We start from the raw sequence: 25116 nt of genomic DNA on the forward strand, positions 1-25116 counted from the left end.
GATAATGTGGACATTATATGATATGAGGACTTTAAGAAGGACATAAATTATTCCATTAAAGAAATACAGGATAACACAAGTAAACAAGGAGAAGCCCTTAAAGAGGAAATGCAAAAATCCCTTAAAGAATTACAGGAAAACACAACCAAACAGGTGAAGGAATTGAACAAAACTGTCCAAAATTTAAAAGTGGAAATAGAAAGAATAAAGAAAGCACAAAAGGAGACAACCCTGAAGATAGAAAACCTAGGGAAGAGATCAGGAGTCATAGATGCAAGAATCACTGACGGAATACAAGAGGTAGAAGAGAGAATCTCAGGAGCAGAAGATACCATAGAAAACATCAACACAACCATCAAAGATGATGCAAAATGCAAAAGGCTCCTAGCCCAAAACATCAAGGAAATCAAGGACACAATGAAAAGATCAAACTTAAAGACAATAGGTATAGAAGAGAGTGAAGACTCCCAACTTAAACTGCCAGTAAATATATTCAACAAAATTATAGAAGAAAACTTCCCTAACCTAAAGACAGAGATTCCCATAAGCATACAAGAAGCCTACAGAATGCCAAACAGACTGGACCAGAAAAGAAACTCCTCCTGTCACGTAATAGTCAAAAAACACAAATGCACAAAACACAGAAAGAATATTAAAAGCAGTAAGGGAAAAAGGTCAAGTGTCATATAAAGGCAGACCTATCAGAATTACACCAGACTTCTCACCAGAGACTATAAAAGCCAGAAGATAGTAAAGAGAGGTCATTCACACCCTAAGAGAACACAAATGCCAGCCCAGACTACTATATCCAGCAAAGCATTAACATAAATGGAGAAACCAAGATATTCCATGACAAAACCAAATTTAAACAATATCTATCTACAAATCCAGCCCTACAAAGGCTAATAGATGGAAAACTCTAACACAAGGAGGGAAACTACACCCTAGAAAATGTGAGAAAGTAATCTCCTTAGAGTAAAACCAAAAGAAGAGAGACAGACACAAAAACATAATTTCACCTCTAACAACAAAAATAACAGGAAGCAACAATCACTATTTCTTAATGTCGCTTAACATCAATGGACTCAACTCCCTGATAAAAAGACATAGACTAACAGATTGAATACATAAAGAGAACCCAGCATTTTCGCTGCATACAGGAAACACACCTCACAGACAAAAACAGACACTACCTCAGAGTAAAAGGCTGGGAAAACAAATTTCCAAGGAAATGGTCTGAAGAAATTCTCATAAGTGTACAAGAAGTCTACAGAACTCCAAATAGATTGGACTTATTAAGCTGGAGTAGACATTTTAATATCAAATAAAATTGACTTTCAATCAAAACTAATCAAAAAAGATAAGGAAGGATGCTTCATATTCATCAAAGGAAAATCGACCAAGATGAACTCTCAATCCTAAATATTTATGTTCCAAATACAAGGGCACCTACATACGTAAAAGAAACCTTACTAAAGCTTAAAACACACATTGCACCTCACACAATAATAGTAGGAGATTTCAACACCACAGTCTCATCAATGGACAGATCATGGAAATAGAAATTAAACAGAGACAGAGAAACTCACAGAAGTTATTTGTCGGTGCCCCTTTGTTGGTGCCCCATGCCCTCACTGACAGTTATGAACCATATAGACTTAACAGATATTTTAAGAACATTTCATCCTAAAACAAAAGGATATACATTCTTCTCAGCACCTCATGGGACCTTCTCCAAAATTCACCATACAATCCATCACAAACAGACCTCAATGGATACAGGAAGATAAAAATAATACCATGCATCATATGAGATCACCACAGATTAAGGCTGGTCTTCAATAACAACAATAATGACAGAAAGCTCACATACACATTGAATCTGAAGAGTGTTCTACTTGATGATAACTTAGTCAAGGAAGAAATAAAGAAAAAATTAAAGACTTTGTAGAATTTAAAGAAAATGAAGGCACAACATACCCAAACTTATGGGACACAATGAAAGCTGTGCTAAGAGGAAAACTCATAGCTCTCAGTGCCTCAAAAAGAAACAGAGAGAGCATACATTATCAGCTTGAGAGCACATAGAAAAGCTCTAGAACAAAAAGAAGCAAATATACCTAAGAAGAGTAGAAGGCAGGAAATAATCAAACTCAGGGTTGAAATCAACCAAGTAGAAACAAAAAGGACTATACAAAGAATCAACAAAACCAGGAGCTGGTTCTTTGAGAAAATCCACAAGGTAGATAAATCTTTAGCCAGACTAGCTGGAGGCCACAGAGAGTGTATACAAATTAACAAAACCAGAAATGAAAAGGGAGATATAACAACAGAAACTGAGGAAATTAAAAAATTATCATATCCTACTACAAAAGACTATATTCAACAAAACTGGAAAATCTGTATGAAATGGACAGTTTTCTAGACAAATACCAGGTACCAAAGTTAAATCAAGAACAAATAAATATCTGAACAACCCCATAACTCCTAAAGAAATAGAAGCAGTAATTAAAAGACTCCCAACAAAAAAGAGCCCAGGACCTGATGGGTTTAGAGCAGAATTCTATCATACATTTATATACTTATTCAATAGTATAGTTCTCAAAGTCCTAGCCAGAGCAATCAGACAACAAAAGAAGGTCAAAGGGATATAATTTGGAAAGGAAGGAGTAAAAACATCACTCTTTGCAAGATAATATTATAGTATACTTAAGTGACCCCAAAAGTTCCACCAGAGAACTACTAAGGCTGACAAACAACTTCAGCAAAGTGGCTGGGTACAAAATTACCTCAAACAAATCAGTAGCCTTCCTGTACTCAAACAGGCTGAAATAGAAATTAGGGAAATGACATCCTTCACAATAGTACCAAATAATGTAAAATACCTGGTGTGACTCTAATCAAGCAAGTAAAGATCTATATGACAAGAACTTCAAGTCTCTGAAGAAAGAAATTGAAGAAAATCTCAGAAGATGCAAAGACCTGCCATGCTCATGGATTGGCAGGATAAATATGGTAAACCCTATTTTCATCATTTTGCTAAAAGCAATCTATAGATTCAATTCAATCCCCATCAAAATTCCAACTCACTTCTTCATAGAGATAGAAAGAGGAAAATGCAAATTCATTTGGAATAACAAATACCCCAGGATAAGGATTTGTATCCTCAACAATAAAAGAACTTCTGCAGGAATCACCATCCCTGATCTAAAGAAGTATTACAAAGCTATAGTGATAAAAACTGTATGGTATTGATACAGAGACAAGCAGGTACATCAGTGGATTAGAATTGAAGACCCAGAAATGAACCCACATTTATTGATCTTTAGCAAAGGAGTTAAAACAATCCAATGGAATGAAGACAGCATTTTCAACAAATGGTGCTGGTTCAACTGGAGGACATTATGTAGAAAAATGCAAATCAACCCATTCTTATCACCCTATACAAAGCTTAAGTCCAAGTGGATCAAGGACCTCCACATCAAACCAGATACACTCACACTAATAGAAGAAAACATGGAGAAGAGTCTCAAACACATGGGCACTGGAGAAAATTTCCTGAACAAAACACCAATGGCTTATGCTCTAAGATCAAGAATTGATAAATGGGACCGCATAAAACTGCAAAGCTTCTGTAAGGCAAAGGACACTGTCATTAGGACAAAATGGCAACCAACAGATTGGGAAAAGATCTTTACCAATCTCACATCTGATAGAGGGCTAATATCCAAAATATACAAAAAACTCAAGAAGTTAGAATCCTGAGAGCTAAATAACCCTACTAAAAATGAGTACAGAGCTAAACAAAGAATTCTCAGCTGAGGAATATCAAATAGCTGAGAAGTACCTAAAGAAATGCTCAACATCCTTAGTCATCAGCGGAATCCAAATCAAAACAACTGAGATTCCATTTTTCACCAGTCAGAATGTCCAAGATCAAAAACTCAGGGGACAAGAGATGCTGGTGAGGATGTGGAGAAAGAGGAACACTACTCCATTGTTGGTGGGATTGCAAACTGTTACAACCATTCTGGAAATCACTCTGGAGGTTCCTCAGAAAATTGGACAATGCACTACCTGAGAATCCAGCTATAACTCTCCTGAGCATATACCCAAAAGATGCTCTAACATACAACAAAGACACATCCTCCACTGTGTTCAAGCTGGAAACAACCCAGATGCCCTTCAACAGAAGAATGGATACAGAAAATGTGGTACATCTACACAATGGAGTACTACTCAGCTATCAAAAACAATGACTTCATGAAATTCATAGGTAAATAGATGGAACTAGAAAATATCATCCTGCATGAGGTAACCAAATCACAGAAAAACCACACATGTTATGCACTCTCTGATAAGTAGATATTAGCCTAAAATCTCGAATTACCCAAGATACAATCCACAGACCACATGAAGCTCAAGAAGCAGGATAACTAAAGTTCACATGTTTCTCTCCTTCTTAAAAGGGGGAACAAAAATATTCATAGGAGGGTACATGGAGGCAAAGTTTGGAGCAGAGCCTGAAGGAATGGCCATTCAGAGCCTGCCCTACCTGGGTATGCAGTCCATATATATATGTGTGTATGTATGTATGTATGTATGTATGTATGTATGTATGTATGTATGTAGTCACCAAGACTAGAGAAGATTGATGAAACTAAGAATTGCATGCTGACAGGTACCGGATATAGATGTCTCCTGAGAGACACTGCACGAGCATGTCAAAAACAGAGGCGAATGTGAGAATGTGAGCAACAAACCATTGAACTGAGAATGGGGTCCCCATTGGAGGAATTAGAGAAAGGATTGAAAGAGCTGAAGGAGCATAAGAACAACAATGCCAACCAACAATATCTCCCAGGGACTAAACCCCTACCCAAAGTCTATACATGGACTGAACCATGGTTCCAGCTGCGTATGTAGCAGAGGTGGCCTTGCTGGGCACCAATGGAAGGAGAATCCCTTGATCCTGCCAAGGTTGGACACCCAGTGCAGGAGAATATGGGGAGGGGGTTGTAAGGGGGGTGGATGTGGAGGGCAACACCCTTTTAGAAGAAGGCGAGGGGGATGGGATAGGTGGCTTATATCTGGGAAACCAGGATAGGGAATAACATTAGAAATGTAAATAAAAAATATCCAATAAAAGAAAGAAGAATTAATTCTTTAGGATTATATTTGTGACACAATGAAATATCAAGCAATGTAAAAATTTTATTACATAAAAATCAAACGGCATGTTGGTCATTTACAGCTAGCTGCATTAATATAACAGCACCTTCATTATTCTTCTCTGCTAACACAAAGCACTTGGTATACTTGATCAGAAACAAAGGTGACTTGCAATAGACAGAGAAGGAACTATCAGAGACCTGCCTGCCTGTCACATCTTCATTTCCTCTATTTCATGAAATATTTCTGTGGCTTTGTTTATGGTAGAAAAATTCTATCATATTTTATGTGGCATCATTCTGCAAAGTGTCCTTGTGCTGCCAATCTAGGAACAGATGCCCTCACAACTCTGTTGTCATAATGTATTTAATCTAACCAATGAGAGGTTGTTTTTGCTTTTGCTTTTTCTTGTTCTTTTTGTGATTGAAAAGACAGGGAATGGCAAAGCACATGGCTTTTATAAATGAACTCTAAGCCAAAGTTATCTATCCTTTTTTTGGCAACATGGACATGGAAATTGAGAGTTCACTCTATTGTGCTTTTATAAATGCCTAGACTTAATATACTTCTTAGAACATCTGATAAGGACTTGTGATATTCTCTGAAAAGGTTCTAATCGCAGGACAGTGCTGGTGCGTGTCTACCCAGCCTCCCCCAACTCCTGTAGCCCTCTCTGTTTACTCCATGATGGAGGAGGCAAGCACATTCCGGCTTACTCAGGTTCCATGACCTTCTGGTGGAACTTTTCCCCCCTAGGACAGGGTTTCTCTGTGTATAGCCTTGGCTGTCCTGGAACCCTCTGTGTAGATCAGGCTGGCCTCAAACTCCCAGAGATCCTCCTGCCTCTGCTGGGATTAACGGTGTGCACCACCGCTACCTCCCGAAGTTTTAACTGGAGGGAAATAAAAAGGGCTGGTAAGGCAGCAGCAATGAGACTAGAGTATCTTGTGCTTCTGTGTAGTTCTTCCTGGTTGTGGTTTAAGCAGCGACTCTTTCTGCATCCTCTTTTTGTCTCAACAGATCTCAGGGTTACATCCTTTACTCTGGTTCCAGCGGCTGAAGACCCCCTTCATGCTCTACCAAACCCAGAGCTTCCCTAAATAACCAAGTCGGGGCGCTGCAGCATCTGTGTTGGTTCCTTTATTGTTCCTTGCTGTCCTGCGACAGCCAACTTCACTTAATTCCATTCAATGAACTGACTGACTATACTACTCACTGCCTGCTTCAAGGGTTCCATGTAGTGGAGTCTCAGTTTACTTGATCTATGTTTGACTGTTTATATCAGATCAATGAAATACCGTTAATAATGGTAAATATGTGAGTTAAGGATAGTCAGCTTCATAACTGTAACTGATGGTGTAAGTTTTCTAAGAGGTAAACATGGATGAGTGGGGTCACTAGATTTCTGTTGTAATATCACAAAGATTAAAAATCATCCTGGGGAACTTACACTGGATTTTTCACCTTTTGGGGACGTACTGGAAATGTTTTCCTGAATAAAAGAGACTAGGGTAGTGGTCAGATAGCCAGTTTGAGTCCATTTGTAGATGGAAAACTAGTTCTGTAATGGTTGTAATTTAAATGCACCAAGATTTAGAAGAAACGGAAAGAATAGAAGGTGTGTTATTCTCAATTTGGGTGGAGAGAGCTTGCAAGGCTACATAACAGATTTAGACTTAGAAACATGCCTACAGAAACTAAATAAGAAGGACAGTTTCATATTCAGTCCCATAAATGTATGGGTAAGCATGTGAAGTGATTTCATGCTGGCTGTAAGCTGTGTGGGTATAAAAAAATGCTCATTCAACTGGGCACCATACTGGTAAGTTCATTGCAGACATCAGGGAAAGCAACTGAGCTTCCCATCGCGGGTTGCCTTGGTTTCAGGATCCATGTAAGGCTGAGTTTACAGCAAACAGGCAGGTGAACCTAGGCTATGCGGCAGTACCACCACTGCCTTGAACAAAGCCATTTTATTCTTCCTGGAAATGAATTTAAAATGATTGGTCCTGTGAAGCTCTCCCTGTAAGATTCACTTTTACCTCATTCAGAGTTTAAACATTTCCAATTCTCCAGTCAAATAGAATCCCACAGGTGTCTCGCTTCTCTCTCTCATCACAGTGGGAGTTGAGAGAGCCCGATGCACTGCATAGGGGAAGGAGCTAAAAGGTCTGGAGTCCAGGCTGGCTGGATTTAGATTTCAACTCTGCTTTGTCATCTGTGTAGGCTTACACCTTTGTTTGTTTGTTTGTTTGTTTGTTTTGGGTTTTTTTTGTTCCTTATGGTTGATTTGTTTTGATCCTTCCTATTTTGATGATTTAAAATACTTTACACTGTGAATACCACAATAACCAAAAGAGCCACTCTATACAGAGGACGTCAGAGGGGATCTGACACATAGTAAACAACAAATTTTTACATGTCACCTTACATAGGATCCACATACCAAACTGTAACCATACCCCATGGCTAGGATCATTGTGTTTTCTACTCTATGTGTATTGCCAAGTCTACCACATGCTAAATACTAAATAATTGTTTGCTTAGCAACTGAATTTTTAATTAGTTAATTTTCTTTAAAAGTTTATTTTTCTTTCTCGAAGAAAACAGAAGCGTATGCATTAGCTTTGATGGTGTTTGTCACAGAGCTTCCATGACCATCACTAGAAAAGAGATTAGCTTGCATTTCAATTAGTTAACCATTAAGTTAACTATTGTAACTATTAAGTGCAAATTGATATCTACACACTTAGGTTCAAACAGAAGCACATTCACATTTCAGTTGTAAACATTAGTGAAATCATTATAAGGGAGGGTTTTATTAAAACAACTAAAAATAAATTGTAGATGTGCTAGAGAATGGAATAGACTACTCATTTAGATTTTCTTTTGCAGATGGATGAAATAATTTATAAAGAAATTATGTTTAGACTTGGTTAATTCATATTAAACATACAGAGAACTGCTGAATAGTAATGAATATCCAATTATTATCACTGTGTCAAATAGCCTTGTTCTTTAATAATTAAAATTAGTATAATTAGTATAATTAATAAATTAGTATAAAAGGGACCCTTTCCTACTCTTTAAAAAATCTACTCTAAGTTTAATTATGGGAGGGGGTCTGAATGAAGGTAGGTATCCATGTACATCACTGCCCAAAAGGCCATTAGATTTAGATTCCCTTGAAGGTAGAGTTACAGATGGTTGTGAGTCACCTGATATGGATGTTGTAAATGAGACTCAGCTTTCTTATAGAGCAGTATGAATTCTTAGCTATTGAACCAGCTCTCTAGCCACAGATAATATTGAATGATAAGTTACCATTATTGTTTTTCCAATAAGTGATTGTAATCATGATAATGTTCCCATATATCCCACTGACAGTATCGTGAAGACTGTCACACATACCTATCTTATTTGCTATTACCTCCAGGAAGCCACGCTTGATGCTAGATAAGCATCTATTAAAAAGTGGGTGATCTCTCCATTGATATCTTTATGTGCATCCTATTGTTTCAGTGATGGACATATTTGAGGGATCCCACTTCTTATGATGTCTAGAAAACTGAAAATCTAAGGATGATCCTGACGAAAGTACAGCCTATAGATCAGTTTCAGATTCAAGGAGCTGGGAGGCTGGGTAGCATGGTCATTGAAGCTGTCTTAAAAATCATAGCCAAGGTTCAAGTAAGAGCTCTTTTGAGATTATGACATTAGTTGATAAAGGAAAAAAAACAAAAAGATAAAGGACACTCTCCCATCCCAAACTACAAGGCAAAGATGGAAATCTGGTGCTTACCAATACAGTCACCACACGTAGAACCACACCTCGCATGTTATTCTCCAGTTTCTTGTCTGTCAGTGATCCATTCAGACCTGTGACAGGATTCCAGCACCCAAGCTGAAAAGGCAAAGAATCTTTGGTCACTTCTCTGACTGAAGAGCAGCCCCATCACCTCTGAGGAGGCCTTGTAGAGGACTGTGTGAAACCTCATGTAATAACTGGTAGGAAAAAATTATCTCTTTTAACAGCAGATGAAGCAATCAGAAATGGCGTCTCTTGCCTTTAAATAGCATCATATGGCATATGTCAGAAGCCAGTATGCTTTACAAGAATCACAGAGGACATCTGAATTAATGAGGAGTCACACTCACCAAAGGTTCCATCACCATGATGTGCTAATTGGTAGAATAAAAGTACATGTAACCCTTGCAGAATTTCTCACTAATATATCAGTTACTGCACAACTTAAATTCTCTCCGAGCCTTACTTCTGCCATTAAACTGTACATTGCTTTTAGTGGAAAAAGACTTTTAAAATATTATTTAAAATATTAAAAATATTGCTTTTATATAGGGAATAATCAGATATAAAGTGCTTGTGTACTTTGTAAGTGTGTGTGTGTGTGTGTGTGTGTGTGTGTGTTTTAAGTACTAACAGCACATAAAAACATAATTTAGATTTTGGTCAGCGCTACTGATTTTTTGACAATAATCTTTCCATGAAAACCTTATGTTACTGCCTCTTGTAGTATCCAGATCTGAGGGTTACCAGTTTTAAAATTACTACATTCAAATGTCAGAGGAATAAAAGTTGATGAGTCTCAATTAAAACAAGGGAGGAGAGATAAAATGACGAGGCTCTAGCTAATGAATGCCAGGTCTAGAAACAGATCTGCCGAGGGAACAGGGTTTGTGCACAGTGGGAATGTTGTCAGGCTCTTATCCTGATGTCAGCTTCATGAGCATTCACACTGAGACTGGTTCTGTGAATGCACAAGGTAAAAGCGTAACCCAGCTTCAGTCATATTAGAAACAATTTGATTAATTGAGTGCTTACAGGGACATCTGGTTACTTGTGCCATTTCCTGCAATGATGATTTATTTCTTTGTACTGAGTTTTGTCTGTAGCTTCCACAGTCAACATACTGGCAAATGTCCCTCCAAACAAACAACTTGGGTGCTTCTTATTAAAGCCTAAGCATCTCTTTGAGCTCCCAAAAGGTGTTTAATTAAGAGAACTGAAATGTGCTCAATTTATTGCGAGAGACGGAGATGTCACAATATGATCAACAAAGCCAGGTTTTTCCTTATTAAGATAATTTGGAAAAGCTTGATAATTGTTGGTTTCAACTGTAAGAGCACATTAAATTCATACCATGATATGTCATTCTTAGTTACATAAAAGTCTAATTAGAACTTAGATCCAATTAGCAAATCCAAATGTGTTGAAAAGTCTAATTATCAGAGATTGTGTAGCCCTCTTGCCAAATTTACAACCTTATGGAAATTCCTTTGAGCTTTTGTTCTTTTCTGAGGTCACCCAGAGTCTATCCTCAATTGCACTGTTTGACAAGCACTTTCTAATTACTTCAAGAAGATTTTATTTTTCTAGACTACGTATTGGTACGGAAATGGCAATGCTGACATTAGTGAAGTCCTAGATCCCTAGATGCTGATCACTGGATTTCCAGCTTAACAAATGACATCCAAAGACTTATTAATGATGATATTGACCTGCTGCTTCAGCAATTACAAACATTTCTATTTTTTACCTCCAAAAGAATGTTTAGACTTTGATCAAACTATTGTTACTTTGCCCATGGACCTGATGTCTATCCCACCAACTGACCTTGGCGTTCTCTGGGCAAGTGCTGCTGCATTAGGAGTGACGTTAGAGTTATACTCAACATGGTCTTCCCAGACCATGAACCCTCAAGTTCTGAGTTTCTCTGAGTCATTGCCCCCTTTCGAATACAATTAAATAATTCACTATCACATACATTCTAGTGCATTCTCTTACATTTAAACTGGAAATACCTACAGAAAAGCAGAGCAGGTAGAAATACGTAAATATCTGACATCCTACTTTGGCAATAGCTTGAACATTTATTTCTTCTCATTTTGCTCTCTAATTTTCATGTGTGTAAGACTGTTCCAAACACATGCAAATTTACATACATACAGGTTATAAGGCAACTGGGCTTTCTGAATGATGATTTTAGTGATCTTTAATGTTATTTTATTCTGTGCCATCTTATGTGCTTGACAATTACACTTACCATGTTGTTCCTGTCTCTTAATAACCATTGATTGAACTTTGAGATTGGTGATGCTCTTGTATATGAATATATAAGAGAGTATATCAGCTTTCTTACGTGTGTATGAAGCCAAAATAATAGGTATTTCAATGTAGACCACATCTTGAAAGCATTCATAAATAATTTCTGAGTGTCAGTCACAGAGCTGAAATCTTTATGCAAGATGTTGAAGTGTCACAATAACTAAAGGTGGCCCTGTTGCCATTATTTCTTAGAAATCACCCATAAGCTCTCACATAAGGTCATACATATATCTACTAAGAGGTGAAACTAAGATTGCAACTAATTCCATTTAAGTTCCATCGTTAGGATTTTAAAATGATTTTGTCTCATGATTTATGAATCCTTTTGATAAATTCATGATCTATTTGAGGTGGTAGAAAACATATTCATGTTTCTATGTTAAGGAAATTGAAGTTTAGAACTGGAAGTGGTTTGCTCAAAATTGTCATCATAACTGTATAACCATAATTACAACATGTATATAGTATACAATGTGTAAATTAATTAAGGGTTTGACTTTTATTAACTCATTTAATTATCAAAACCTTTGAAGGACAGGACCATTCTTGTCCCCATTTAATAGAAGAGGGGTTTGAGAACAGACAATATATCGTATATTGTTTATCTATATAAGCAGTCAAGAGAGCCAAGCATTAACTGACCCAAAGTGAGATCATCCCATGGGAGAGATGCAACACTAACACTGTCCTTGACACTCTGATTGCTTGCAGACAGGACCCTAGCATAATGAAAAGGTTTCATCCAACAGCTAATGGAAACAGATGCAGAGAACTATGGCCAAACATCAGGCAGATCTCAGGGAATCTTGTAGGAGAGTGGGGGATAGAATAGAGCAAGCCAGAGGGGTCAAGGACATCACAAGAAGACCTATGGAGTTAAGTAACCTGGATCCATGGGGCCTCAAAAGACCCTGGACTACCAACCAAAGAGCATGCTGGGCTAGTCCTAAGTCACCACTCTACATTTGTAGCACATGTGCAGCCTGGTTTTCATGTGGGTCCCCTAACAATTGGAGCAGAGTCTTTCTCTGACTCTGTTGCCTGTCATTGGATCCCTTTCCCCTACCTGGACTGCTTTCTCAGGCCTCAATAGGAAAGGATGTGCTTAGTCCTGCTGGGACTATCTCAGGGTGGGGAAGTGCCCAAGGGTCTTCCCCTTCTCTAAGGAGAAGAAAAGGGGGTAATTGGGGTAAGGGATTTGCAAGAGCAGGACTGGGAGGGAAGGAGGGAAGGGCTGTGATTGGCATATAAAGTGAATAAAAGCATAAATCGTGGAAAGAGAAAAAAGGATTGCAGAAAATAAGTAGAGTGGGGAGAAAAATGGAGTAAACATAAAGTGCTCAAAATATTGGAATTCCCGGTTTGGAAAGATTGATTTAGTTAAAATGAATGCCAAACTCATTGAATTTCCTGTATGTGCTAATGATATGTCTGAAACAGTGTACGATAGATGGTGGAATAAGCAATAGCAGCGTGCAGGTACAAGGCCATGCATTCACATCCTTTAGGTGGATAATTCAGGGGTTAAGATCTCTTGGTTTCTGTTCATGCATATTCATCTCTCGAAGGTTCACTCTCAGGTATTGTGCTTGATTATAGCAAGTCCTTCTGATAAAAAGCAAGACAAACTAAGTGACATTCACATATATTCGAACTACATCATCATCTACAAGAAGTAATACTCCTTGAAGCAGAACAACACCGAGCAGCAAAATGTATGCGGAATTCTGAAGGGATTTAACCCAGGATCACACTCAGAGCTTCTGCAGCTACCTCTGCTTTCATTGTTTGAAAATCTCCTTAACTTGACATCTCTGGCGAAGTGGGAAGGTTGTTTTATGTCTGGTCGCGGTTTTGCTTTTGTTTCTGCTTTGTTTTGTTTTCAAAGAAACTGGAGGCAAATAGTGAAAATACACACAGTATCTAAAGATACCCTTAGAACCTAGAAGAGGAAATTGGATGCCCTGGAGCTGGTTGTCGGTACTGTGAACTAAATTTCATTCTTTTTTTTAATTGGTTGTTTTATCTATTTACATTTCAAATGTTATCCCCTTCCCAGTTTCCCCTCCACAAACACCCTATCCCCTCCCTAACCCCTGCCGCTATGAGGGTGCTCCCCAACCTGCCACCCACTCTTAACTGCTGAGCGACTAGTCTTACCACCTCATACAGACTCTCAACCAAGTGCTCTCCAAATAAAAAGTAAGTTAAAGTGACTCCCGTGGCATAAGAAATCTGCAGAAAGGCCCTCTGTTAATAGTGAAGAGGATTTCTTATCTGGGGACTGTGGTGATGCCCCAGTGAGCAAAGTACTTCATGCACAAACATGGGAATTGGAATTTTAATTCCCCACCAACTTAAAGCTAGGCACAAGGGATGTACACACTTCCATAATCACAGTACTAGATCTCAGGGACTTGCTGATCAACGTTTATCTAAAACATGTAGATTCAGAGAGAGACCTTGTTTAAAAAAATAGAGGTTAATACTTGAACTCCAACTCTGTTTTCAACACATGCATTCACACACGTATATATATTCAGACACCCACACACCTACACCCGCACACGCACACGCACACGCACACACACACTGTTCAGAGAAAAGACCAGAAATTCTACATCTTTACAACTGCAGTATATAGATTTCCTGTGTTTTCTCTTATTGCCTGAAGTCATTTCAGAAGCTTTAAAATGCTTAGTGCTCTAATTATTTCCTTCACTGGAGCTTTGGCAATAATAACCATGTAGCCTCAGTTAAATCAATGGAATAGCTTGTGTTCAACAAACTGCCTGATGCATTTGCATGAGCACAGTTGTGCTCTTAATATTATGCATGCTAACGACCAAGTTTATATATTTACTCTTTTCTCCGCAATGCTTTCACTTTCCATTGGCCACGGGCTGCAAAGGATGACTCTTGACTTGGGAGTTTCACATCACTGTTTCTCAAACAGCGTTAGATGTCAAAAAGAACTGAACTGTTCAACTTTAATTTTATGCTTAATAGTTTGTAGACTTTAATAAGGGGAGTCAAGAGAACTCTAATTGAATATGAATGGAATGACCAGCGTTTATGAGCTGTACTCACATGGAACAAAGGAACTCTGGCTATATTATCAAAGCACCAGGGAGGACTTGATACACCCTGTGCTGAGAACTTATGCTGCCACTTGGTGGGCTTCATCTACTTGCTTCCTCAGCCTTCAGGCTAAAAGGGAAACTGCAAAAAATGTAGTCAAGCTATCTTTAAAGCCAGCCATTTAGAAGTGTGCAGAATTTATTTGGTAAATGTTGTTGAATCTGTAATGATCTAGAAATATAAAGAAAAATGCTTGTGGCACATTGAGTCAGAAACACTGTTTATAAAGTTGCATGGCAATGTTTTCTCTTTAGACATGCACAGGAGTGTGGTGGCCTAGTAATCGTTCCAACATTAATTCTCTTTATGTTATTTTCCATCCGTAAAGTAGTTTCAATTTGTAAGACTTGCTCCCTGGGGCACAGTTATGAGCTCCTGTGGGTATGCTGCTACATATGGGCCATTGCCATAGTCTTTCTTTGATCTTACTGGAAGTGGCCTCTGTGTTTATTCCGATATAATATGTGTCTGTGTGTGTGTGAACGTATGTTTTGCTATTGAACATCAAAAGTGGGCCAGAAGGTAAAAGGTGCTTCTCATCGAGCCTGGGAATCGGAGTTCTATCCCCAGGTCCCACACAATAAAGAGGTTGAACTGACTCCTAAAGACTGTGCTCTACCCTCCATGTGTGTACCCTGGCATCTGTGTATATAAACCATAACACATGCAAATGCATAAATCAATAGGAAAACAAAAGATTTTACAATATAAATAAAATAACCTTATTAACTAATGCCTACAGATGAAGAATGTGAGAAACAGTACACCCCCAACACGCACACACATGCATGAGCATGCACATACAAGTAAATAATTTGAGAAAAAGCTCAAATATATTAGGTAGTCACAAAAACCACTTTCAGTTATCTACTGCCATTTAACTGATTTCATACTAGAACATAACGACTTTTTTCTTTCTTTCGTATTTCTTCCTGGTTTTAAAACACCATTACATTGGAATTACAGGCCATACGTCCTCACAGTTAATTTTGTGTACTAAAGAATAAGAATGCTTATGTTTGAGCACTTACCAACAGTCCAGTGGTAAGTAAATAATACTAGGCTTCGGTTTCCTCTGCTCTCCCATGGGGATTAGAAATGACTTTGTCATGGGACTGTTGGATTATCTACTGATATAATATATGTCAAGTATTGTGTTCTTAACACAAAGCCTAAGGAAGTAATGGTTATTCATTAGCCAGGATTCTTTTGTTCCTGCTCACTGCTGTTCTCAGAGCAGCTTTTTACTTTACTAATAAAAACACATCTCTAAAGATGGAGTTCAAAGCTATAACATAACCTAGAAAAATTTGAAAATTCCTGATGATTCAGCTAAACCCTTCAAACAACTACACAAGAATTTCATGGTGGCATCCTTAGTCCTCAGCCTTGCGTGAGCTTTACAAGATCATTTCAGTCACAGTCAAGATTATTCTAAAACATGCTGGAGTACTCGGGGAATGAAGCCCGTCAACTGACTATTTCACACCATTATTCTCAGGTCTTGGCTCTACTGGTCTCTTGAAATTGCTGACAAGCAACACCATCTGAAGTAAGGTATCTATGTTTCTTAATTGAAATTGGGTGTGTGTGTGTGTGTGTGTGAAACCTCTGTTAGACCAGGTTGTTTCCTACCATGCCCATGGATGTACTTTGGTGGTCATAGTGTAGTTGTATAGGAAACAAAAAGTACCGATAGACAAAGGCATGAGTTAAATACTCATGGTTTCCTTATTGTTAGCCATCTTCCTGAGTCTCCAACTAAAACTAAATTTAACAAATCCCCCGAAAGTCCCAATTTGAGACAGGGTCTTCCTCCCACAAGGGAGGAAGTTCTCCTCTGCAGTTCTTTTCCGGATGATTTATCTCGTTCAAATCAAATGTGATTGGCATTGTGTTCCCATCTTAAATGAGTAGTGTTTGTCTACAATATCTTAGCATTTAGTGATTACACCTATTTAAAGCTTGCTGGATTTTCCTTTGTTTCAGATTGTATTGAAACCACCTGGCAGCTCAGCTCCCGCTAGGTCACTTCAGTCCTTGACATTATTCATTTAGTAACATTCATGTTTACTGAAGACAACTTATGAGGCAGAAATGGTGCCAAGTTCTGCATATAATTTAATTTATGTTTTTGCTCCAATTGTGTCAGGAAAGTACTGAATTATTCCAATTTTTACAGAGGAAGAAATGGAGGATTAGAAAGACTAATTGGCATGGTTCGGGTTGTGTACCTCGCTAGCGACAGGGCCGGAATTTGAACACAGGTGGTTTGGCTGTTAGGGCATTCTGACTTTAGTCATTAGGATGCTTTTTCAGGCAGAAGTAAGACAAAGTGCATATAGATAGATCTGAAGGCCTTTTGATGATTCATTCTCCCATGTCAGGCCCTGAGGAAGTACAATTGCCTCTGCTAAAAATCCCTTTTGTGTTTTCATGATTCACGCTTGTCTTCTGGTAAATGGAACTGGAGACCTGTAGCTAACATACACGGAGAAGACATTCTAGTTTATGAATGACTATAACTATGTCAGTGTGGGAGGATTGGTTTGCAATGACTGGTGAAAAATACATGAACATTGAACTGGATTTTCAAGGTTAGTTTTTTTTCTTCCAGAAAAATTAATGTTTTTGAATCTTAGTGTCTTCTACTATGATGAAATGTGTTGTTAACAAAACAAATTCTGAATTTATCATTCACAAAGCTTATTAGTGAAAGATTAATTTTGTGATTTTTGTGGATGGTTTCCTTTTGCTACATTTCATTTGCTAGCCCAGTGGTTCTCAATCTGCCTAATGCTGCAACCCTTTAATACAGTGCCTTATGTTGTAGTGACACCCCAACCATAAAATTGTTTTTGTTGCCGGTTCATAACAAATTTTGCTATTATGAATTGTAATGTAATTTTTGGAGATAGGGGCTTGCCTAAGGGGTCATGATTCACGGGCTAAGAACTTGTCTAATATGTGTATGAATGAGTGGATGTATATGCCACTCTGCATATGTGGAGAGCAGAGAAAAGTTTGTGGGGGAATTCCTTTCTTTTTGCCATGTGGAGCTCAGGGATCAAATTCAGGCTGTCTGGCTAGGCAGAAAGTGGCTTTTCCTACTGAGCAATTTAATGATCCCAGGAGGCTCCTTATATTATCAGAAATCCAAATTCTTAAAGGTGTTTTAAAAGAATTTATATTCACCTATTTTATGTCTATGAAAGCTCTGTCTTATGTACACCAGAAAAAGACATCAATTCAAAGACAGTTGTGAGCCACCATGTGGTTGTGGGATATTGAACTTAGGACTTCTGGAAGAACAGACAAGTGCTCTTAACCACTGAGCTATCTCTCTACCCCCAGCAAGCCCAATTAACACACATAGAAACGTGATGACTGCAAATGCTCTCATCAGCAAAGACCATTGTATCAATTAAAAAGAGACTTCCAGAAACATTTGCAAAACCCTTGACAATTTTGTTTGTAGATGTGCAGCAGGTCCCTACAATGCTACTTACCATATAGTTTATGAGTAGTAAATAGTCGACAAATGAATTAATTGGTTTTATTTTTCTCAAAAAAATGCATGCAGCAGTGTAATGTTTTAGCAGGAGGGTTATACCCTAAGGTGAGGGACAAATCAAATGATCACTTGAAATCTGTCTAGCACTTGTTTAATATGATTAAATTCCTAACCAAAGCCATTCTTGTGAGGAACAAGAGGCTTATTGTTCACGCTGCCTTGTCACATTCATTGTAGATGCATAATCAGCATTATAATCAGTTTACCACATGCATAGTAACATAGTAAGTTACCCAGGGTTTTCCTATGAGTCTGCTCTCGCTCACACATCTGCTCAGACTCAATATACAAAGGAGGAAGTTGGGATTCTCTGTGAATCATCAAATAGCTGGCTATGCCTGTGAGTATCCTTAGCATCTTTGAAGATAACTCTAATTTCACTGCAGAGGATTACAAACATTTAAACAATTGAGACTTACATAAATAAAGAAATCCACATTAAGTAGAGTGTAAAATGTTAGCGTATACATAATTACCATGCCTTTGTGGATCTGTTTGCTTATCTTTTTTTAACCAGCTGTTTTACATATTTTCCATATACATCCATAGTCAAGGAATAGATAGAAAAAGGCATATCTAAAAGTCAAAGGAAGGAGCAGGACAGATGTTGAAATGGATGCCTAGACTAACCGATCACAACAAACAGAGTTCAGCAAAGAACAGTGTAGTAGTTGGTACACTATTTGGGGCTGTCTAACCCTCACCTTAAGAGCACTAGCATGTACCCACATGTGCATCTGGTCTAACTTAGCCTTGGCAGCACAATGGTAGTCTGTCTTCACATCAAGAACCTCAGCCAGAAGCAGAATATGCCTCTACTATCCTCACTTCCCCATTTAGAACCACACATTAAGGACTAGGATATATTAAAGTAACCATATACACAGTATAAATTAGAATTCCACAACCACTCTGAAATCCTTATGAAATAAAGGTTTAGAAAAAAAGAATAACCTAATTTTGTATATCAGTTTGAGTCTTGGTACAGAGGCTCTACAATCATTCTGAGAGTGGGAGAAGGAAGAAAAAGAAAAAAAAAACTAGCAAACCTCAAGTAAATAGAAAATATCTTCCAGTAATATTGTATTATTGTACTCAAATAGCTAGCCCTCAAAAAATTAATAAGCATTAAAAACAAAAGAATATACCTTCTTCTCAGCACCTCAGGGCATGTTCTTCAAAATTGACCATATAATTAGTCACAAAACAGGTCTCAACAGATACAGGAAGATAGAAATAATCCCATGCATCCTATCAGATTACCATGCACTAATACTGATCTTCAATAACAACAATAATGACAGAATGCCCACATATACATGGAAGTTGGACAATGCTTTACTCAATGATAACTTGATCAAGGAAGAAGTAAAGAAAGAAATTAAAGACTTTTTAGAATTTAAAGAAAATGAAGGCACAACATACCCAAACTTATGGGACACAATGAAAGCAGTGCTAAGAGGAAAACTCATAGCTCTGAGTACCTCCAAAAAGAAATTGGAGAGAGCATACATTAGTAGCCTGACAGCATATGGAAAACCTCTAGAACAAAAAGAAGCAAATACACCCAAGAGTAGTAGAAGGCAGGAAAAAATCAAACTCAGGGCTGAAATAAACCAAGTAGAAAAAAAAAAAGAACTATGCAAAGAATCAACAAAACCAGGAGCTGATTCTTTGAAAAAATCAACAAGACAGATAAAACCTTAGCCAGACTAACCAGAGGGCACAGAGAGTATCCAAATTAAGAAAATCAGAAATGAAAAGGGCGACATAACAACAGAATCTGAGGAAATCAAAAAATCACATCCTACTACAAAAGCCTACGTTCAACAAAACTGGAAATTCTGAATGAAATGGACAATTTTCTAGACAAATACCAGCAACCAAAGTTAGATTAGGATCAGATAAACCATCTAAATAGTCCCATAACTCCTAAAGAAATAGAAACAGTTATTAAAATATCCCAATCAAAAAAAACAAAAAAAGCCCAGGACCAGATAGGTTTAGTGCAGAATTCTCTCAGACCTTCATTGAAGACCTCATACCAATACCCTCCAAACCATTGCACAAAATAGAAACAGAATGAGCACTATGCAATTTCTTCTATGAAGTCACAATTATGCTTATACTATAACCACACAAAGACCCAACAAAGAAAAAGAACATCAGACAAATTTCCCTTATGAATATTGAAGTAAAAATACTCAATATAATTCTCACAAACCCCATCCAAGAACACATTAAAAAATTGTCCATCATGATCAAGTAGGCTTCATCCCAGGGATGCAAGGATTGTTCAATATGTAAAAATCCATCAACGTACTCAACTGCGTAAACAAACTCAAAGAAAAAAGCCACATGATCATCTCATTAGATGCTGAGAAAGCATTTGACAAAATTCAATAGCCCTTCATATTAAAATTCTTGGAAAATCAGGAATTAAAGGCCCATACATGAACATAGTTAAAGCAATATACAGCAAACCAAATCAAACTAAATGGAGAGAAACTTGAAGCAATCCCACTAAATCAGGGACTAGACAAGGCTGCCTACTCTCTCCCTACTTATTGAATAAACTTCTTGAAGTCCTAGCCAGAGCAATCAGACAACAAAAGGAGGTCAAAGGGATCCAAATTGGAAAGGAAGAAGTTGAAATAGCACTATTTGCAGATGATATGATAGTGTACTTAAGGGATCTCAAAAGCTCCACCAGAGACCTACAAAGCCTGATAAACAACTTAAGCAAAGTGGCTGGGTATAAAATTAACTCAAACAAATCAGTAGCCTTCCTCTACTCAAAGGATAAACAGGCTGAGATAGAAATTAGGGAAACGACACCCTTCACAATAGTCACAAATAACATAAAATACCTCTGTGTGACTCTAACCAAGCAAGTGAAAGATCTGTATGACAAGAACTTCAAGTCTCAAAAAAAAAAAAAAAAAAACAAATTGAAGATTTCAGAAGATTGAAAGACCACAAATGCTCATGGATTGGCAAGATTAATATAGTAAAATTGGCCATTTCCCCAAAAGCAATCTCCATCAAAATTCCAACTCAATTCTTCAGAGAGAGCAATTTGAAAATTCATTTGGAATAAAAAAAAACAGGATAGCAAAAACTACCCTCAACATTAAAAGAACTGCAGGAATTACCATCCCTGACCTCAAGCAGTATTGCAGAGCAATAATGGTAAAAACTGTATGATATTGGTATGGAGACAGGCAGGTAAATCAATGAAATAGAATTGAAGACCCAGAAATTAACCAACATACCTATGATCACTTTATCTTTGACAAAGGATCTAAAACCATTCAATGAAAAAAAAAAAAAGGTAGCATTTTTAACAAATGGTGCCAGTTCAACTGGAGGACAGTCTGTAGAATGCAAATCAACCCATTCTTATCACCCTGTACAAAGCTTAAGTCCAAGTGGATCAAGGACCTCTACATAAAACCAGATATACTCAAACTAACAGAAGAAAAAAGTGGGGAAGAGCCTTGAACACATGGACTCTAGGGAAAATTTCCTGAATAAAACTCCATCGACTTATGCTCTAAGATCAATAATTAACAAATAGGACCTCATAAAACTGTGAAGCTTCTATAATACAAAGGACACTGTCATTAGGACAAACAGTGACCCACAAATTGGGAAAAGATCTTTACCAATCCTATGTCTGATGGAGGGCTAATATCCAATATATACAAAGAACTCAAGAAGTTAAACTCCAGAAAGTCCAATAACTTTTTTAAGGAATGGGATACAGTGCTAAACAGAGAGTTCTCAGCTGAGGAATATCAAATGACTGAGAAATACCCACAGAAGTATTCAACATCCTTTAGTCATCAGGGAAATGCAAATCAAAACAACCCACCAGATTCTACCTCACACCAGTCAGAATGGTTAAGATCTAAAACTCAGGTGACAACAGATGCTGGAGAGGATGTGGAGAAGGAGGAGCACTGCTCTATTTTTGGTGGAATTGCAAGCTTTTACAACCACTTTGGAAATCAGTCTGCAGGTTCCTCAGAAAATTGGACATTCTACTACCTGAGGACTCAGCTATACCTTTCCTGGGCATATACCCAAATAATTCTCCAACATACAGCAAAGGTGCAGTCTCCCCTATGTTCATAACAGCCTTCTTTATAATATCCAGAAGCTGGAAAGAACCTGGATGTCCTTCAACAGAGGAATGCATACAGAAAATGTGGTATATCTACACAATGGAATATTACTCTGCTATGAAAAACAATGACTTTATGAAATTCATAGGCAGATGGACGGATCTGGAAAATGTTATCCTGAGTGAGGTAAACCAATCCCAAAAAGCACACATGGTATGTACTCACTGATAAGTGGATATTAGCCCAAAATTTCAAATTACCTAAGATACAATCCACAGACCCCATAAAGCTGAAGAAAAAGGATGACCAGAGTGCAGATGCTTCAGTCCTTCTTAAAAGGGGGAAAATATATTCATAGGAGGGGTTATGGAGACAAAGTTTGGAGCAGGGTATGAAGCAATGGCCATTTAGAGCCTGCCCCACCTTGGGATTCAGTACATATGTATACATCTACCAAAACTCGACAATATTGATGAAGCCAAGAAGTGCGTGGTGACAGGAGCTTGACAAAGCTGTCTCCTGAGTGGTTCTGACAGAATGTGACAAATACAGAGGTGAATGCTTGCAGCAAACCATTGAACTGAGAACGGGGTTCCTTTTGGAGGAATTAGAGAAAGGATTGGAGGAGATGAAGGGACTTGCAACCCCATAAGAACAACAATGCCAACCAACCAGATCTCCCAGGGACCAAACCACTACCCAAAGAGTGCACAGGGACAGACCCATGGCTCCAGCTGCATATGCAGCAGAGGATGGCCTTGTTGGGAACCAATGGGAGAAGTCTTTGGTCCTGCCAAGCTGGATGCCCAAGTGTAGGAGAATGTCAGGTTGGGGATTCAGGAAGGGGTGGTGGTTGCAGGGGGAGAATACCCTTATAGAAGAAGGGAAGGGAGATAGGATAGGGGCCTTATGGATGGGAAAATGGGAAAGGGAAAAACATTTGAAATGTAAATAAAAAATATCAATTTAAAAAAATCTATACAAAGAATCAACAAAAACCAGGGTCTGGTTCTTGGAGAAAATCAACAAGATAGATAAACCCTTAGCCAGACTGAACAGAATGCACAGAGACAGTATCTAAATTACCAAAATCAGAAATGAAAAGGGAGACATAATAATAGAAACCGAGGAAATTAAAAAAAATCATCGGATCCTACTACAAACGTCTATACTCAACAAAACTGGAAAATCTGGATGGGATTGCAAGCTGGTACAACCACTCTGGAAATCAGTCTGGAGGTTCCTCAGAAAATTGGACATAGTAATACTTGAGAACCCAGCTTTACCACTCCTGGGTATATCCCCAAAAGATGCTCCAACAAACAATAAAGACACCTGCTCCACTGTGTTCATAGCACCCTTATTTATAATAGGCAGAAGCTGGAAAGAACTCAGATGTCACGCAACAGAGGAATGGATACAGAAAATATGGTACGTTTACACAGCGGAGTACTACTCAGCTATTAAAGACAATGACTTCACGAAATTAAGCAAATCAATGAAACTAGAAATAACATTCTGAATGAGGTAACCCAGTCACAAAAGAACATACAGGGTATGCACTCACTGATAAGCAGATATTAGTCCAAAATCCAGGAATACCCAAGATACAATTTATAGACCACATGAAGCTGAAGAAGAAAGAAGACCAAGTGTGGATGCTTCTTCGAAGGGGGAATAAAATACTCACAGAAGGAAATGCGGAGACAAAATGTGGAGCAGAGACTAAAGGAAAGGCCATCCAGATACTGTCCCACCTGGTGATCCATCTCATATACAGACACCAAATCCAGACACTATTGTGGATGACAAGAAGTGCTTGCTGACAGGAGCCTGATATAGCTGTCTCCTGAGAGGCTTTGCCAGAGAGAATACAGATTCAGGTGCTCACAACCAACCATTGAACTGAGAATGGGTCCCTAATGCAGGAGTTAGAGAAAGGACTGAAGGAGCTGAAAGGGTTTTCAACCCCATAGGAAGAACAACAATATTAACCAGTTAGACCCCCAGAGTTCCCAGGGACTAAACCACCAACTAAAGCATATACATGGAGGAACCTATGGCTCCAGCCACATATGTAGCAGAGGATGAACTTGTCAGACATCAATAGGAGGAGAGAGCCTTGGTCCTGTGAAAGCTAGATGCCCCAGTGGAGGGAATGCCAGGCAGGGAGGCGGGAGTGGGTGGGTGGGGGAGCACCCTCATAGAAGCAGGGACAGGGAGGATGGAATAGGGGTTGCCAGTGGGGAAACTGGGAAAGGGGAAATGTAAATATTCAATAAAAAAGAAAAAAGAAACAAACAGTAGTGGTCCCAGAGACACCCACATGCTGTCAAGGCTTTTGATTACTCCCCATAGCATTATGTCCAGGCTCTGTTTCTGAAGACAGCACATACTTATATCATTGAACATGGAGAAGTTGAGCTATGCTCCACTTGAAGCTTCTCCTTGACTGGCTAGAATTTAGGGTCCTTTCTAGTATTCTACATGCTACTAGAGGGAAAGAATAATCACCAATGTCAACAAGCTACACAACTGTGACCTATGATAGTGACCTGCCTGCAAGTGATCTTAGTATAATGATGGCACTTTTTGATTGGATTTAAGGCACATGCCACAAGATGGAATCTATACCTCACACTGATGAAGTGTTATGAACTTTGAGACTAGATAGCTCCTCGGCCCTAGGGGAAAATCTTCTATAATGACATATCACTATGCCCATATATCCATGTCTTGTTGAAATCATATAAAAGATACTTCCTCTTGCAGTAGATGGAAACAAATACAGAGACCCGCATTATACAATGTGTAGAGAGTCAGCAATTTTAGGGCATTCAGTCCTAAATGGGAGGTTTTTATCAAACCTTTCCACTCAAGGCTCAAGGATCTAGTCAGAAGAGAAGGTGGAAAGAGTGTAATGCCTGTAGGTTGTGGATAACTTCAAGGAAACAGTGTTTTCTAGACATACA

General features: G+C 38.3%; 1 protein-coding gene across 2 annotated transcripts in view; it reads right to left on the reverse strand.

The window, feature by feature from the left end:
* The window catches only part of Grid2 (glutamate ionotropic receptor delta type subunit 2), a 1431657-nt gene that overhangs the window by 391241 nt on the left and 1015300 nt on the right, over window positions 1–25116 (reverse strand). For both annotated transcript variants that reach the window (XM_032906395.1, XM_032906394.1), the window contains exon 9: window positions 8975–9076. In XM_032906395.1, the coding sequence (XP_032762286.1) occupies window positions 8975–9076 (102 nt within the window). The remainder of the gene's footprint in view (window positions 1–8974; window positions 9077–25116) is intronic.

The sequence above is a fragment of the Rattus rattus genome, chromosome 6 (genome assembly GCF_011064425.1).
Source record: "Rattus rattus isolate New Zealand chromosome 6, Rrattus_CSIRO_v1, whole genome shotgun sequence".
In the NCBI taxonomy this organism is placed as follows: Eukaryota; Metazoa; Chordata; class Mammalia; order Rodentia; family Muridae; genus Rattus; species Rattus rattus.